Raw genomic sequence first — 16539 nt, 5'->3', positions numbered from 1 at the left:
CTTGCTTGGTACGTAGCGCCAATCACAAGGTTCTGTCGATTCCAAGATTTCTGTCACGCGAAAACCTACAAACTGACTGTAGCGTCGATGGTCCGAGTTAATCCAGCATAAAACATCTCTTGAGTCAGACCAGTAGAACCTTTTTTTTCCGTACGGATAGGGAATCGAATACTGTTTTGGATAATCGTGTTCCTATGACTGCTGCCTGTAATTCAAGTCTTGGAATAGACCTCAGCTTCAGAGGAGCTACCCTAGCTTTGCCGGAAATAAGTGAACACCCAAGTAACCATGAAGCTATATATGCTTCCCAAGTAACAATCTCAATGCTTCGAAGATTTATGCTAGTTTTATAGAGGTTTTATTACGGCATGTAGAAATGCTTAAAGTTTTATTTTGGTTTTATTCAGTTGTCATTTAATTAGATCCGCAAGAGTACTTGAGAACTACGTTTTGAATTCCAATATAAAACCACAGCTCTTTAGGTTTTATAATGCTCCTGTGTTCCTCCTCAGAGCTTAAAATGGAACTGACATAAAGCCAGCAGTTAAGTTATATGTTGGTTTTGATCAAGACTTATAAAAGCTGCAAAGCTTCGTAGAGTCCTGTATAAAACCCACATATAACCTTTACTCCTGAAGAAGAACTGCATAGGAATACGAAGCTTGAAACTACTACTATGGATAGAAACCAAATTTTCAGCACAAATTGTTTGACCCACGGAAGTTTTTTCATTTCGCTTTCAGTCGAAAATGAAAAAAAAACATTGGCAGTTTTTTCTATGTCGTGAATTATGTAGGGGAACTGTTCCGATCTCCATCTCACTCACTGAAAATACATTTATCTTATCGGGAAGTAAATAAATACGGCACCAATTTCTTCGCTTCTTTTTGTCAACATGCGAACTCCTGTTGAAAAAAATCACAAATCAAATACCTTTCCATTGCTCTGCTGGATAAACATCGGAGCCATGAGTTGAAATCAAGGAGCAGTTCCCTTATATATTTAAGTCGTTGAAAAAACTGTTCAAACAGCATTTGCTCATGAGGGGTATGAAAATATGTATTTAATCCATACATGCTTTGCCAATTTAACACGAGTAAAACACTTTTATGGTACAAAATATACCATTTAACAATTGCCACTATATGCTTTTTAATTGAAATACTTATTTTTAAAAGTACTTGCATTCGATGCCGAGGGCAGAAAAAGTTTGTTTATGATTTTTTTATATCTGTCTACATTGTCATGTTGTCATTATATATAAAACTACCAAGCTTTAGGTTTGACCAAGATAAAACTTGCTAGTCGTAACATGGTCTTGAAAAAGGCCAAGATAAAACCTCTAGGTGTTTGAAATGCCCAGATAGGGCCAGTTCAGGAGTGATGGTTATATAGAGGCATTTTTTATGCAATCAAAGTTTTATTCGAAAAAATGTCGCCGATATGAAAAAAATAATGAATTTCATAATCGAAATATCATGCAAATTTTTGTTTCACCTTTTAAACGGTAAAATTGGACATTCTAATATGTTTTAGGAACAATGCTTTGATTATTTGATCAACCAAAGTGGTTATTCATTGAAATTATCTTTGAAGTAATTAACTAAGGCAATTAATTAAACTTGAAAAATTCTAAATAATAACAAATTAACGAAGCGCATTGTTAAAATACTGATTATTTATCATGGTTTCACCATGAAAAATCCCTGGCATGCCTTCAAACATGCATAGAACACTCAAAGCCAGATATGAACTTTTATTGAACTGGCTGATAATAATTCTTTTATTTTTGTTGTTGACATGTAATCCATGTATTGCAGGAAGAAAAGCATATTTTTTTCGAGTACAAACAATAAACAAATAATCAACCTGAGAGTTGACAACTGTTTCATTATCGGCTTATTTGTTGTTGTATCATAGTCATGAAGTGGTTGTATCATGGTTATATAGTGGTTCTCAAAACCACCAAGTCTAGAGGAGGTTTTATGTTGCATGTTTTATGTGAGACTTGAAGTATATTATAAAACCGTTGGTTCTGAACTGGAACGCATATTAGGTTTTAATGATTGCAATAAAACTGGGCCAACTGGCTGTAACCTGGTTTTATAGAAATCTTCAGGAGGTTGTGGAAACTGCGAGGACTGCATGGAAGGTTTTGAGATTAGGTTTTGAAGAACGCTATAAAACTCTGATACAACCTTAATTGTTACTTGGGTTGTAAAAAACACAGCCCTAAAAGTTGACTTAAAGTGGAAAAGGGCAATTATAAGATCGAATTAATGGCTCATTACTTTGATATGTTGAAATAAAGCATCAGTAATGCATCGCGGCATTTGTAATGCTGATTCAGAGTATCGTTGTCTGACAGTTGATGAATAAATGCAACTTCGCATCGTTAAAACTGATCTAATGCAATTAGCATTTAGCATGCCGATTTGTGATTGATATATGTGCAATATTGTAATGCTTGGTGTTACTTGGGCAGTAGATTTTCTCGTTCTTCTGTATTCTTAAGTAACAAACAGCCGCCATTTCGCTTTTTCCAGCATCTACAAAGGTGTGGAGTTGAATACCGTCGGCTTCTTTTATTGAGTTTTTAGGCCAGAAGCATCTTGGTATTTGGAGTTGTTCCACCAAAGGCAGGAAGCTCAGCCATTTTTGCCATTTCTCGAACACATCATTATCGACTTCGTCGTCCCAAGAGATGCCGGATCGCCAGACTTGTTGAAGCAATGCTTTCAGAAAGGAAAGAAAGTGGGCAATGAGTCCAAGCGGATCGAATATAGTTATCAGCACGCGTAGCACTTCTCGCTTTGTAGGACGACGGCTACCTTCAAGTAGAGCGCTGTCATAGCGGTCCCAACCGATCCTAAAAGTAAAGGCGTCAGTTGTTGTATTCCACCACATGCCAAGAACCTTCTCGGTAGCTAATTCTGCTGACAGGTTTAGACTTTTCTCTTCTTCCGCGTTCTGGTCTTGCAGTGTAGCTACAACATTCTTGGAATTACTGGTCCAGTTCAGGATTTCGAAGCCGCCTTGTGCGTGCACATGCCGGACGTCTTCTGCTAGCTTGATCGTTTCTTCCTCTGTGTCGACACTGATCAGCATATCGTCGACGTAGTGCGACTTGACGATTGCGTCACACGCCAATGGAAACTCCTCTCTGTATCGTTCCGCATTAATGTTCTTGACGTATTGGGCACTGCTCGGTGAACAACATGCTCCGAAAGTCATTACTGTCATGACATAAATTACAGTTTTTCCGTCCCGATCCGTCCAATAGAAGCATTGATACTCTTGGTCTTCACGGCGAATCTTCACTTGGTGGAACATCTCGCGTATGTCCCCCGTTACCGCTACAGAATACAATCGAAATCGTAGTAGAATCTCAAGAAGAGAGCACAGTAGATCAGGGCCTTTTAAAAGAGCAGAGTTGAGAGATGTTCCATGCACCTTTGCGTCCCACACAATTCGGATCTTCCCGGGTTTGTTAGCGTTGACCACAGGGAAGATTGGCAGAAACCAAACGTCGTTCGATTGTTGATGGACCTCATTGCTGGAGAGCCTACGAATGTATCCCTTTGTCACGTATTCGTCTATCTTCTGCTGTAGCACTTCTGCGAGTTGAGGATCATTCACCATACGTTTCTCTAAACATCTGTGACGGCGTAACGCCATTGATCGGCTGTCAGGCAGACGGACATTTGCGTATCTCCATAGCAATCCGGTCTCGTAACGGCCTCCCGAGAAGCGCGTGAGTGACTTGAGAAGTGCTTCCGCTCGCTCATCTTCGACGGATAAAAGTAGCTTGCCTGGGCTAGTCGCTCCCAAACTATCTATGCGAAAATACTCCTTCATTGCCTGATGTAAATCATCATCAGATCGTTCGTTCGATGAGCACACGTGGAAGCTGCAGTGACTCAGTGTGTTGCCAGACCCTAGGTTCCCACAAACTGTCCAACCTAATCGTGTCTTGGTTGCAATCGGCTCACCAAATTCTCCTTCACGACTCTTCAAAGTCAACCCCAGCTGCGCATGTTTTGTACCGATAAGGATACGAGGACGAGCGTCGTTGTACGATTTGATTGGTAGTCCAGCGAGATGCGGATACGATTTCTTCAGATCATTGAAATCCAATGTCTGTTGAGGTAGTAGCAGCTCGTCGACCGTTTGTACGTCATCTAGACTAAATTTCTTTGCGCTCTCGAATTGTCCAGCAACTTGTAGTCGAACCATGCGTGAGTTCTTCTCACACCGCTCAGTGCCACCCGTCCATCGAAGGCATATTGGACTTGGTGTACCAACCAGCTGTAGCTCGTCGGCTAGATCTTGATCCAGCAGCGTAGTTCCTGATCCTTCATCCAGAAAGGCGTAGGTGCGAATTGGCTTTCCCGGTCCGGATACAATCACTGGAAGGTAGCGAAATAGCACCGGACTCGACGCTGCTTGATGCGTGTTGCACCCACGCTCGGCACCGCTCGGTGATGGTGGATGTTCCGAAGATTGTCGGTTGCCATCATGTCCCAATGGATTAGTCGTTTGACGTTTCACCTTCTGCTCATTATGAAGAAGCTCATGGTGTCTGAAGGAGCATCCATCTTTGCCACAAGGTTTCGCTTTGCAGGGTCCTTTATGTTGGCGGAGGCATGTTCGACAAAGTCCGAACTCGCGGATGACCGCCCATTTAGAATCTCTCGAGAGCTCAAGAAACCTCTTGCATTTTTCTAAAAACTTACAGCTCCCTTTGCACGCCGGACAGGAATCTTTTGTCTTTGCTATCGATTTCTGCAATAAGTGTTGATGCGACTTATTGTACGTTTCGTACTTTGCTGCACTTTCACTGTGGGCGTTGAGAAATACATCTCCCTTTTTATGCCGACGAACATCGCTTCGTATTGGTTTAGGATGCATCGGTTCTGTCGGAAACGTTACCGCGCTTGCTGCTTCCGCCAGTGAATAAATCCACTCACTGAAGGTCGCCAAGTTGACCGTAAACTGCGCCTTCCGATGCTGGGCCCAATTCAGCTTGATTGATGGGGGTAGTTTTGCAACGAGCTGGTGTAGAAGAGTCACGTTATACATGTACTCCTCTAGACCGCATGAATCAACTGTGGCGCAGAAATTCTGCACGTTGACGGCGAAATCAACCAACGTTTCGAAGCGATCTTCACGAATGGGCGGTAGAGCGCTGATTTTCTCAATCAGTGTATGTACGATGACTTCCGGTTGGCCATAGAGCATCTTCAATGTGTTCATTATTCCTTGAACATTTCCCGGATGCATTAACCTGTACTTCACAGCTTCATAGGCCTTTCCCTTCAGACTCTTCTGCAGTCGCACAATGTTTTCCTCTTCCGTGAATCCACACATAGCGGTAGTACTATTAAACATGGATAAGAAGATCGGCCAATCCTCAGGGTTTCCGGAAAATGGTGGTAAGTCCTTGGAAACGGCTTGTCGAGCTGCAATTTGAGAGCGTGAGAGCTGGAATGGATCATCTGGATGCATACTGTTGAGTTGAAGTTGACCCAACGATCCATCCGGGTTTTCCAAAATTGTTGAGTTTGCCAGCCTCCTTGGAGCTCGGCTCAATGATGGCTGCATTTGTGTTGACTGTGGTTGAATATTCGGATTGAAGTACGTAGACATTCTAACGGCTGGCTGCTGACGCTGTCGTAATTCCTGCGATGCTATTAGCTGATCTTCTTGACCCTGCTCCCGCTGTGCTGGAAGTTGACGTTGCTGTATTGCCTCCGAAAGGTCTGCTTCTTCTACCCAATTCTGCAAGCGTCTCTGAGAGTATACACTGCTGGAGCCCTGACTTGATCCTCTTTCGCTTGCAATAGTTTATACTTCCTGTCCATGAAGGATTTATGCTTCTCCGCTTCTTGCTGTTCCCTCAACCGCTGTTGATCTGCTTGCTGTTGTTCAAAAACTCGTTCTTCTTCTAGTCGCTGTAGCTGTAACTTAGCACGATTACGAGCGGACCGCTGTGATGACGAACAAGAAACTTCAGACCGTGCTTCCTCTAACTCAATAATAGGTAATCCGTCCACCGATGGAACGAAAAGTTTCTTTGTAGGTCTTTGTGTCCTTGAAGATGATCCTGATGTTTTCGGTAGATCCAACTTTTCGTTCAATTGATTAACTGGCATATTGGTAGAAACGTCCTTCTTGGGTACATCACGTTTTGATCGGCGCTCTTTGCTGGTACTTTCAGGTGCTGGTTCCCTATCTGACATTGATTTCGACCGCTGGTTCCAGGTTGCAGTCTTGCAGTTGGCACAGCTCCAGCTTTGGTCGACAACCTCATCCGTAACTCCAACACACTCGTAGTGATACCATCCGTCGCACCTATCACACTGCACCATGTCGTCCGTATCTAGTTCTCTACAGCACTTGCAGGTGTATCCCTCGACGGTTTTCTCCGGCTCATCCACCACCACCACATCGTCACTTCCATTAGCACCGGTCACTTTGCCACTAACCACTTCACTATCCTTGGCTTCCTGTTTATCTCCTTTACCACTTCCTTTCCCACCTTTATCTCCGGATTTCGCACCCCGACTTGGCATGCTCGTGACAGATATTTCGTTTAAACGAATATTATATTTTGTTGGATTAACTCCAACGGGAATTTTCCGATAATATTATTCTCCGAGACGGAAATGATGAACACAGATTATCCGTTTTTATAGGTAGAATATAATATTCCTACGGAGAAAATTTTCATTTTTGTATAAATTAGTGGTTCAATAATGTGATATATTTTTATATAATATTTGATCGATCATGCGATCATGCTTTTATGAACCTCTGCTTTACTATTAGAGGTAGTGAAATTTAACAATATAAGACAGAGATTTACTCACGTTTAGTTCCCTCTTATAATTTCGTGGTGAGCTATAGCAATTCTAGGGATAGTCCTAATAATGAATTATGGAAATAATTATGCCATTCGAAGATATTCGCAAAGCTTATTCCTTACCGGTTTTGATGAACAATAGGCTCTTGGAAGAGCTTGAAACAAAGGAGTCGCGGTACAGTTCAGGTGCCTCCTATATAAACACGCATGTTTTAAGATCTATTTTAATTATTTGCATGTTATTAGTCTTACCGGTAGGAATTCAATATAAATTACTGGTTTGCACAGAATATTCACCAATATTCATAGTAGAGCATTTAGTATATGATTATTCAATTTAAGATTCGCAGACATAAGCATAACTAGGTACGTTTTCTATTAATCCACGTTTGACCACTCACCCGGTGACAGGTGGAATACCTGTCACTTCAATGTCATAGCAATTTTCTCGCAGGGTTGCGAGCAATGTTGATCTACGGCGATAGATGCGCGCGCTGGCCTAATGGGGTAGGCCAACAAGAATATTCCGTGGAAATTCCGCAGAATTGCCAGTAAACATTCCTGAGAATTTCACGAAAAATCTTCGAATTTCTTGTGTAAATTCCATAAAATTTTCAGTGAATTGTTTCGAATTATTTCTTGTGAAAATTTCAAAGAATTTATCCAGGAATTCCATCGGAAATTTATACAGAAATTATACCGAAAATGAAATCAACAATGGAATTTTCGGAGGAATTTCTAGATTAATTCGCAATGAAATCCTGAATGAATTCCGGTGAAAACTTCAAGATTTCCACTGGGAGATCCTCCAGAAGCTTCTCCGAAAGAAAGAATTTCTCTAGGATTTCCTTCGAGAATTATTCTGGTAGTTCTATCGGCAGTTCCTCTGAAAATTCTTCCGGGAATTTCGGCAGAATTGGAATTTATTTAGGCTTCTTCAGGAATTTATATAGATTTTCCACCAGAAGCTCCTCCGAGAATTTCGCTGCGAGCTCCTCAGGGAATTATCCGGGAGGTCCTCTGATGATGATGATGGTCCAAACCCCAACAAAGGTTTCAGCTAGACGAGATTTGTCTATAAGATGAATTCTCTTGTTTCCGAGAATGCTTCTGGTAGTTTCCCCGGGGTTTCTTTGAAAATTCTCCCGGGAGTTTCTTCAGAAATTCTTCCGGGAATTCCACCAGCAATACATCCGGGAGTTTCTCCGGAAATTCCTCCGGGAGTTCCACCAGAAGCTATTCCAGGAAATTATTCAGGCTTTTTTCAGGAAATCATTTAGGCTTTCTTCAAAAATTAAGCTGGAAATTCCTCCCGAAGTCCTTCTGATAGTTTCTCTGGGAGCTCATCCGGGAGGTCCTCTAGGAATTCTTCCAGGAGTTCCTCCTGAAATTCTTCCGGGAGTTCTTACGGGAGCTCGTCCGGCAGTTCCTTCGGGAATTCCTCCGGGAGATCCACCAGCAGTTTGTATGAGAATCCCTCCGGGAGTTTCACCGGCAGTTTCTCCGGGTGTTTCTCTGAAAAGGAACTCCCGGAGGAACTCGCAGAGTAATTTCCGGAGGAACTCCCGGAGGATTTTCTATAGGAATTTCCGGAGAAATTATCTGAGGAAATTCTCGGAGGAACTGCCGGTGGAACTTCTGGAGGAAATTCCTGGAGAAGTACCTGAAGAAACTCCCGAAAAAATACCTGTAAGAATTTCTGGCCTGTTGTTCAACATTGCGCTAGAAGGTGTCATGCGGAGAGCCGGGTGTTAAAGCCGGGGTACGATTTTCAACAGATCCAGTCAATTTATTTGTTTCGCGGATGACATGCACATTGACGGCCGAACATTTGCAAAGGTGACAGAACTGTACACCCGCCTGAAACGTGAAGCACCAAAAGTTGGACTGGTGGTGAATGCCTCAAAGACAAAGTACATGCTTGTGGGCAGAACAGAGCGCGACAGGGGCCGCCTGGGAAGCAGTGTTACGATAGACGGGGATACCTTCGAGGTGGTCGAGAAATTCGTCTACCTCGGTTCCTTGATAATGGCTGATAACAATGTCAGTCGTGAAATACGAAGTCGCATCATATGTGGAAGTCGGGCCTACTACGGGCTCCAGAAGAAACTGCGGTCAAAAAAGATTCGCCACCGCACCAAATGTGTCATGTACAAGACGCTAATAAGACCGGTTGTCCTTTACGGACATGAAACATGGACAATGCTCGAGGAGGACTTGCAAGCACTCGGAGTATTCGAGAGACGGGTGCTTAGGACCATGTTTGGCGGTGTGCAAGAAGACGGTGTGTGGCGGCGAAGAATGAACCATGAGCTCGCCCAACTCTACGGCGAACCCAGTATCCAGAAGGTAGCTAAAGCCGGGAGGGTACGATGGGCAGGACATGTTGCAAGAATGCCGGACAGCAACCCTGCAAAGATGGTGTTCGCTTCCGATCCGGCAGGTACGAGACGGCGTGTAGCGCAGCGAGCGAGTTGGGCAGACCAGGTGCAGAACGAATTGAGGAGCGTGGGGCGTATTCGAGGATGGAGAGATGCGGCCTCGAACCGTGTATTGTGGCGTCAAATTGTTGATTCAGTGTTATCTGTTTAGATGTAGACTAAATAAATGAAATGAATGGTTCAGCGATTCTAAACTTCCAAAAAAATAAAAATCTTTTGTCAAGTAAATTGTTTTAAAGCCAATGATTTCCATTTCAGGTCAATTACACCTTTAAGGTCACTCCTGACGGAATCCAAGATTAAAAGTGCTCGCGTTTTCGGGGGCACACCACTCGATTCAGAGGCGGCGCACAACTGTCATTTTTGTTGATTTAGCTTTGCTGCGTCGCAGCATGCGTGAAATAATAAAATTGACAGTTGTGAGTTGCTTTCGTATCGAGTGGTGTTCCCCCGAAAACGCGAGCACTTTTATTCTTGGATTCCGTCAGGAGTGACCTTAAGAGAACTATATGCTTGATCATCATAGCTACAAATATTTTGGAAAATTCAATTGTTCTTCAATTTTAAATTGAAATAAATTAAAATTCAACATGAGCATGAAAAAAATAGAAATCTAATCTTGACGAAATTTAAATTTATTTTAAATAAAATATTCATGACAATCGAAAAAATACGTCAAATTTTATTTACTTGTCTTTGATTTTCATTACTTTTTGCTGTGATAAAATCTCGGTTACGATAAAAATTGGTAATCTCAAACAATTAAAGCTTAAGCACTTTATTCACTCTTAGACAAGGATACAGTTTCTTCTTTTGTTTAATAGATTGCTATATTCAATTTATTTATAGCACGTGAAGCATTAGTGTGGTTCAGAGGCGCATCCACGTTCTGAGTCGTGGGTAGGACAAATGGAAAATGCCGATTTAGGTATTAGCGGTAACATTAAACGATTCATTCAAATTCGCAGGTATTACAAACCTACTCCAGTAACATTTTGGTTTTATGCAGGTTTTATGAAGGTCATGGAAAGCAAATTATGGTTTTGAAGATCGTTATTAAATTAAAAATGTTACTTGGGTAGACTATTGTATGGAAGTAGCATCACTTCCATCCGTTTACACAAATAATGATTTTAGACTAATCACTATCTCTAAGATGGAAGGAAAGTAGAGTCGAGATCTGCCCTGGTCACGTTCTTGTGAATGGTGGAGGGAAAAGAATTATTAATTGTCTTCTCATCGGTGCCACGGGAGGTTATGGAACAGTTCGTGTGGTATAACGGTAGGAATAGTTTTGGTAAAACGTGAAACACAAAAAGAACTAAGGCATACAGAATAGGAAAAGGTAAAGGCTGTGATCAAACCCATGACCTCCTGCTTATAGGCAGAAATGATAGCCACTAGACCACTGAGCTTGTCTACGAATTGGGCAATAATTCTGGTAATGAGAAATCGATGCACATTCTAACTATACTTAATACTACCACTGAACGCATAGCTGTTTCATGTTGATATGAAATCCATTTCGCTATGGGAATGTTATGTTTGCCATTTAATCAATTTTAAAAATAATCAGGACTTGAGAAGTTCTTGCGTCCAGAATATTCACATAATTTGAAAAAAATTACTCGATTTTTAGGACAAATATTGCTTTTTCATTATCGATTATCGAATAATAAAAATTTGAAAAAAAAATACGCGATGGTTTTAATTAATTATTCCTAACTGTTATAGAAAATGTTATGGATCTAGCGATACAAATAAAACTACCAAAAATTGCATGATTGCCAAAGAATCTGTTTTGGTAGCTCAGAATTCCTTACAGATCAGATTTAGAGCGGACTTCGGTATGTTATGGTTTCTCAAATTTCAAGAGATCTATAAAGGTTTGTAGGAAAGTTTTTCCGTGGGCTTCTAATAATCGTGCTTTATCAAAACTTAAAAAAAAATATATTCGCAGATTTCTACAACTTCTATTTTACCTCTGTAAAACGTTTATAGTCTAAGAAGTAAAGTTTACTCATTTTTTAGAGATTGTGCTAACGTAAGAATTTTTTTTTTTTTTTTTGTGTCTTTATTAAGGAGACTTTCAGCCCGAGGCTGGCTCGTCTCCGGAACTAACGTAAGAACTATATCCTGTGAAGTAAAGTTTAGACATCTTTGAGCGCTTTAGGGATTATAAAGTGCCTGAAGTCCTAAAGAACAATCAGTCTTTTTCTCTAGGATCCTAAAAACATCTATGATTATTGTTTGGACTCTATTAAACTTTAAAATAACAGAAAATTTCTTATCATCGAATGACTTCATATGTGCTTACCATAATCATGGGTAGGACAATGCTTTGACTGTCCCACCCAGAAAAAATCATGCGTAGGACATGTCCTACCTGTCCCACCCACTCCCGGCGCCACTGGTGTGGTTATTAAAATATTTGAACGAAAATGTACAATAAATTTACAAAGTGAATTTATTGAAATTTGGGTTAATCAATATTGCTCTACATATTTTCGCAGACAATGATTCAAGATTTCCCGACAATTTATCTGACTAATATATATTTGAGACGATTTAGTCTTCAAGATAATAGAGGATGATTATGGTTGGTCAGGCACAAAAGATGTATTGGAAAGTTTCGAATATGGTGAGTCCGTTCGTTTCATGCTTGTAATATAAAAAACTGATTTCTCTAAATACGGTATGAGTTCAAAGATGTATATTAGACTGGCCCAGGATACAAAAAGTCGTCCGATTCTACGGGGCACCCCCCAGGATTTTGCCTTTGGGTAAGAAAATCATTCTCTGAAAATTTCAGCCTGATCGGTTATTGCATAAGCTGGCGCAATTGATTTGAAGTTAATATGGGGATTTCAGCCGAAATATATGGGAAAATACACCTCTGTTACTATTTCGTACAGGAAATTGGATGGAAGAGCCCGATTGAGCCCAGATTTGCAGGAAATGAAGTTAACATGCCAATGAACAATTCGACATAAAATTCTACTATGATTAAATAAAATTTAAATTAGTTTTTAGCTGATTAATTTGGAGTTTGGTTGATCACTTTGAAAATCATTAATTGCCATGAAAACATACGCATGCAATCAAAGGTGCTGCGATGCGTGATTTCGCGCGCACTGAAACATAAGTAACTGCACGCGCGCCACAACACATATCGCAGCTACCTTCGATTACATGCGCTTGTTTTCAAGGCAATGAATTATTGGCAGTGGCTGATTTTCTACCCGCCGCTGTCACATCCAGGCGCTATAGTATATGCGCAAAATAGCCAGCAAGAGTTAACCGCCAGAAATTTGTATGGCGAAAGACATCTAACGCGGGTTTTCTCTAAATAAGAAACTTTTCATGAAAAACTATTTGGTACCGATTATGAAGGATGGTGTCCGCTACTACGCCTACCAAATATTTTTTCGATTAAGGTGCTTAATTTTGAGAAATCGAACCTTAGATGCCTTTCGCCATACTGATTTCAGAAAGTTAACTCCTAGTGTGCCGCTGTAAGCACGCTCAAAGCAGGCGATTCATTAATGAATTTCAAAGTGATCAGCCAAACTCCAAATTAATCAGCTAAAAACTAATTTAAAGTTTTTTTTAATCATAGTAGAATTTTATGTCGAATTGTTCATTGGCATGTTAACTTCATTTCCTGCAAATCTGGGCTCAATCGGGCTCTTCCATCCAATTTCCAACACCAAGATTTATAAGATATCATTAATATAAATCTTGATCCCGGAAAGTATAAATATATTGCATATTTCCATTTGGTATCAGAATGTATTTATGCAGGGCTTATTGTGCTAAAAATTAGCTCAAGTTGTGGGCTGTAGCTTTTTGTTATAGGTTTTTTGATGCACAGTAGAGCTATCACCTTCTATCTCCAGGACTAAAAATGTTTTCATCTATGGATAGAATCAACAAATAGATGAATGCATGTTTCTTCCATAAAAGCACTGCCGGTCAGTGGGAGATAGAATGGAAACACACAAAACACACAAACTCATCAAAAAACTTCCTGAGAGCTCTTTTTTGGTTAATTTATTTAACAAATGTTTTCAATTGGCATACTTCCCAGATAAATGGAAAAACGCCAAAGTTGTTCCAATTTTGAAGCCGGATAAAACTCCAGCTGAGGCTTCTAGTTATCGCCCAATTAGTTTGCTTTCTTCAATAAGCAAACTATTTGAAAAGATTATTTTAAATAGAATAATTGTTCATATTAAAGACAATTATATTTTTGCTGATGAGCAATTTGGTTTTCGCCATGGGCATTCAACCACTCATCAGTTATTACAAATTACGAATTTAATTCGACTCAACAAATCTGAAGGATATTTGACTGGAGTTGCTCTTCTTGATATATAGAGAAATCATTTGACAGTGTTTGGCATGAAGGTTTGATTGTAAAATAGATGAATATTAATTTTTCTCTGTACATTATTAAACTGATCCAAAATTATTTATCAGATCGCTCACTGCAGGTAAACTTCACGAGTGGGTCTGGGGAGGACCTACCCCCTTGCACCCACTTATTCACGCCAATAGCCATGGAACGGACAGAATGGAGGTAACGAGATAACTTTTATGTAAAGCAAAGGCCACTCTGGCCTTAATTGGAGTAAACAAATAACATGCTGCACTTTAAGTTTTCAAACATGGTCAATACCCGGAAAGTAGGCAAATAACTTTGATGGAACTACCCTACATTGTTGCATCATTTGGTAGACATCGACATCTACAAAGCAGGCCATGCTGATAGTGGCTGAGTTCGAATCCTGATCCGGTGAAAGAAATTCTATCTCTGGGAATAAGTGTATTAATGCAATGCTTACCCACGTTATAATTTATGCATGAATGCATGAATTATAACATGGGTAAGAATCCTAACAGAAATCCGCTTAATGCTTGATGAATCGTACTTATCTACGAGGCGGTAATGTCCCTGTTATTTGATGTGTTGGTCAGCTAAAAGAGAGATTGTCGAAAAAAATTCATGTTGGTTTCTAGAGACCTAGAGATAGGTTAGGCGAGAAGTGTTTCATCGTAGAATGTTTGCTTTCAAGACGTATGTGATACTTGCAAACACTGTTCACATTCGGGGTTAACCCAACGAGCGACCGTAACCCTCAATTTGTTGGTGGACATTGCTTCCGTGGCAACCGACGAATAACAGCGCAGTATACACATTTTGATCGACACTCTAATCGATTGTATTGCTAGGGTGTAGAGTGTTAATTTGGACTTGATTTTATTTATGTCCATTGAGAACTTATCTTTACAGTTACTAAAACACGGCGAAAACATACAAATTCGGATGAAAGTGAAAATAAATTTACAACTGGTTCGAGAAACTAAATTTCACTGATATAATCGATTTTTAACAGATTTTTTAACAAACTCAACAGAAATAGTCACGTTACCCTTTTTTGGGACACGAATGATTTTACGAAGGACCATGCTTTATAAATTTGAATGACCAGACCACTCGTGCAATGTATTTGTTTCCTAACAGTGCACAATTAGAATTCATCCGTCCAGGTGGTCATCGCGGGATTGTTCGACTTAACTTGCTATTTGAGGATACCTCAAGGTTAAATGTTTTGGCAAAGCAAAGGGTGATATGCAAAATTCCAGATTGAACGGTGATCCTTTGTTTGTATTTTCCAACGGTGGGGTCCCACCGGGTGATGGAAAACGTAGATTAGTGCGTAAGACTAGTGCAGAAATCGTGAAAGAAGCTAAAAGCATGCTGGCAGGAGGTGACATATTAAAACTTAAAATTAGAAATATGATTCAATATCATTTGCAATAACGACAGGAGGAACACGTTTGGTGTCTGCCAAACGGCCTATCACACCGCGAGAACCGAGGAGACAGCTTTACGGTCGTGTTGCTCCCCCAGGACGACCTCCCAGTGCATTCAGTCTGAAATACCTGCAGCTGGAGTCACGTGCCTTACCATCATTGGAACCGATTCAAAGCGGGATTTGTTCGAATGGAGTCAGCCGGTCGGAATCGGTGGATTCTATCAATTTGGGTGAATATGACGCCACCAATAATAACGTGCCGCGGAGCAAACTTCCCGCTCTGCTTAAAGTTCCCGGTAAACAGGCAGGATCGCTGGATAATCGTAAGTTTTGATGCGTAATTTTGCTGAGGGTTTTAAAATCTTCCATATTGATGAGGGATTATTGTTTCGTTCTAATTCAAAACAATATTTGCGTTGTGTGTCCAGTTATCCGATCAAAAGAAAATAATTTATTACTACCTTTAGCCCTTTAACCTTTAGAAAAAAAACACAAAATTAAAGTAAAAAATAGTACGCATGTTGTACAGCACAAACTGCATGAGTGATTCAGGGCCATGCGTGTCCCGTAAGATTATGTATGCCCAAAGTGAAATGTCTATTCGGTTTACTATTTTATAACAGGTACCTTGTTGAATATTTTTTATCGGTATTTTAGTGTTGTTTTTGTAAATTAAAGACATCTATTTTTTTCGTCGGGACACAATGTAGTTGTCCAGACAGCGGGCTGAATAACAAGTTAATGAAATTATCGATATGAGAAATGTCATCAAGATAACCTAATAACCTACCAAAAGGTTGTTGTATTATCAGTGAATGTGTGAATCATAAGTCACATGGGCACTGAGCAGTGAATATGGCCATCCTGTAGTGATATTTCCTTCTGCTCGGGTATTTTCGTACGGTTCATGCATAGAAGAAAATAATTGTTCTGCGCTGGTCAACTAACGTCTGTCGTTGTCCGTTCGACTATTATCGATTGAAAGTAATTAGTTTTTTTGACTAGTTGATTCGATAGTCGCACGCAATGTAATTTATGGATGCAGGCCAGCACAGCAATGCTAACTTGTGAATAAAACATCAGACAGGTCAATGGATCGTCTATTGATATTACTAGTAATAGTAATCGAACGATTCGTGACCCAATAAAAAATTGAATATTTTAGCATCCTCTCTGCAAACATAACAAACTTATTTAAATTGAGATAGGTATTATGATACACAGGGAAAAGTATCGGAAATTCAACGGCAAGTAAAATCGCAGCTATTCCTAACAAGCAAATAATCATTCGATATTCAATTGAATTGGATTGAATTTTACAAGGTAGTACAATTTGAATTTATTTCGATTCAAGATAAAAGTAAGTTTAATTGAATTTATTTTTTAGCTCCAAATATGTGCATGAAAATAC

At 40.1% G+C, this 16539-nt stretch overlaps 3 protein-coding genes across 3 annotated transcripts in view; 1 reads left to right on the top strand and 2 right to left on the bottom strand.

Moving 5' to 3' along the window:
* Positions 1 to 2848: 2848 nt before the first annotated feature.
* LOC134222278 (uncharacterized) lies at positions 2849 to 5649 on the bottom strand. The gene is made up of 2 exons (XM_062701423.1): positions 2917 to 5649; positions 2849 to 2869 (listed from the first exon to the last, which is right to left on the bottom strand). Exons 1-2 carry the CDS (start codon positions 5647 to 5649, stop codon positions 2849 to 2851), a joined length of 2754 nt encoding a protein of 917 aa, XP_062557407.1.
* A 122-nt stretch (positions 5650 to 5771) lies between these two features.
* On the bottom strand, positions 5772 to 6575 carry LOC134222277 (uncharacterized). The gene has a single exon (XM_062701421.1). The coding sequence runs from the start codon at positions 6573 to 6575 to the stop codon at positions 5772 to 5774; it is 804 nt and encodes a 267-aa protein (XP_062557405.1).
* An 8192-nt stretch (positions 6576 to 14767) lies between these two features.
* LOC134225019 (armadillo repeat-containing protein 2-like) overlaps positions 14768 to 16539 on the top strand; it is a 32233-nt gene continuing 30461 nt past the window's right edge. The window contains exons 1-2 of the mRNA XM_062704754.1: positions 14768 to 15080; positions 15140 to 15451. Of these exons, the coding sequence (XP_062560738.1) occupies positions 14942 to 15080; positions 15140 to 15451 (451 nt within the window). The 5' untranslated portion in view covers positions 14768 to 14941. The remainder of the gene's footprint in view (positions 15081 to 15139; positions 15452 to 16539) is intronic.

Source organism: Armigeres subalbatus, chromosome 3 (assembly GCF_024139115.2).
Source record: "Armigeres subalbatus isolate Guangzhou_Male chromosome 3, GZ_Asu_2, whole genome shotgun sequence".
In the NCBI taxonomy this organism is placed as follows: domain Eukaryota; kingdom Metazoa; phylum Arthropoda; class Insecta; order Diptera; family Culicidae; genus Armigeres; species Armigeres subalbatus.
This window is presented reverse-complemented; position numbering and strand designations above follow the sequence as displayed.

Bases quoted from the DNA above. Each gene is read 5' to 3' on its own strand.
- LOC134222277 (XM_062701421.1), bottom strand. From the start codon at position 6,575: ATGCCAAGTCGGGGTGCGAAATCCGGAGATAAAGGTGGGAAAGGAAGT.
- LOC134222278 (XM_062701423.1), bottom strand. From the start codon at position 5,649: ATGTCTACGTACTTCAATCCGAATATTCAACCACAGTCAACACAAATG. The intron at 2,870-2,916 runs GTTCTTGGCATG...CTTTACTTTTAG, and splicing joins CAGAATTAGCTACCGAGAAG to GATCGGTTGGGACCGCTATG.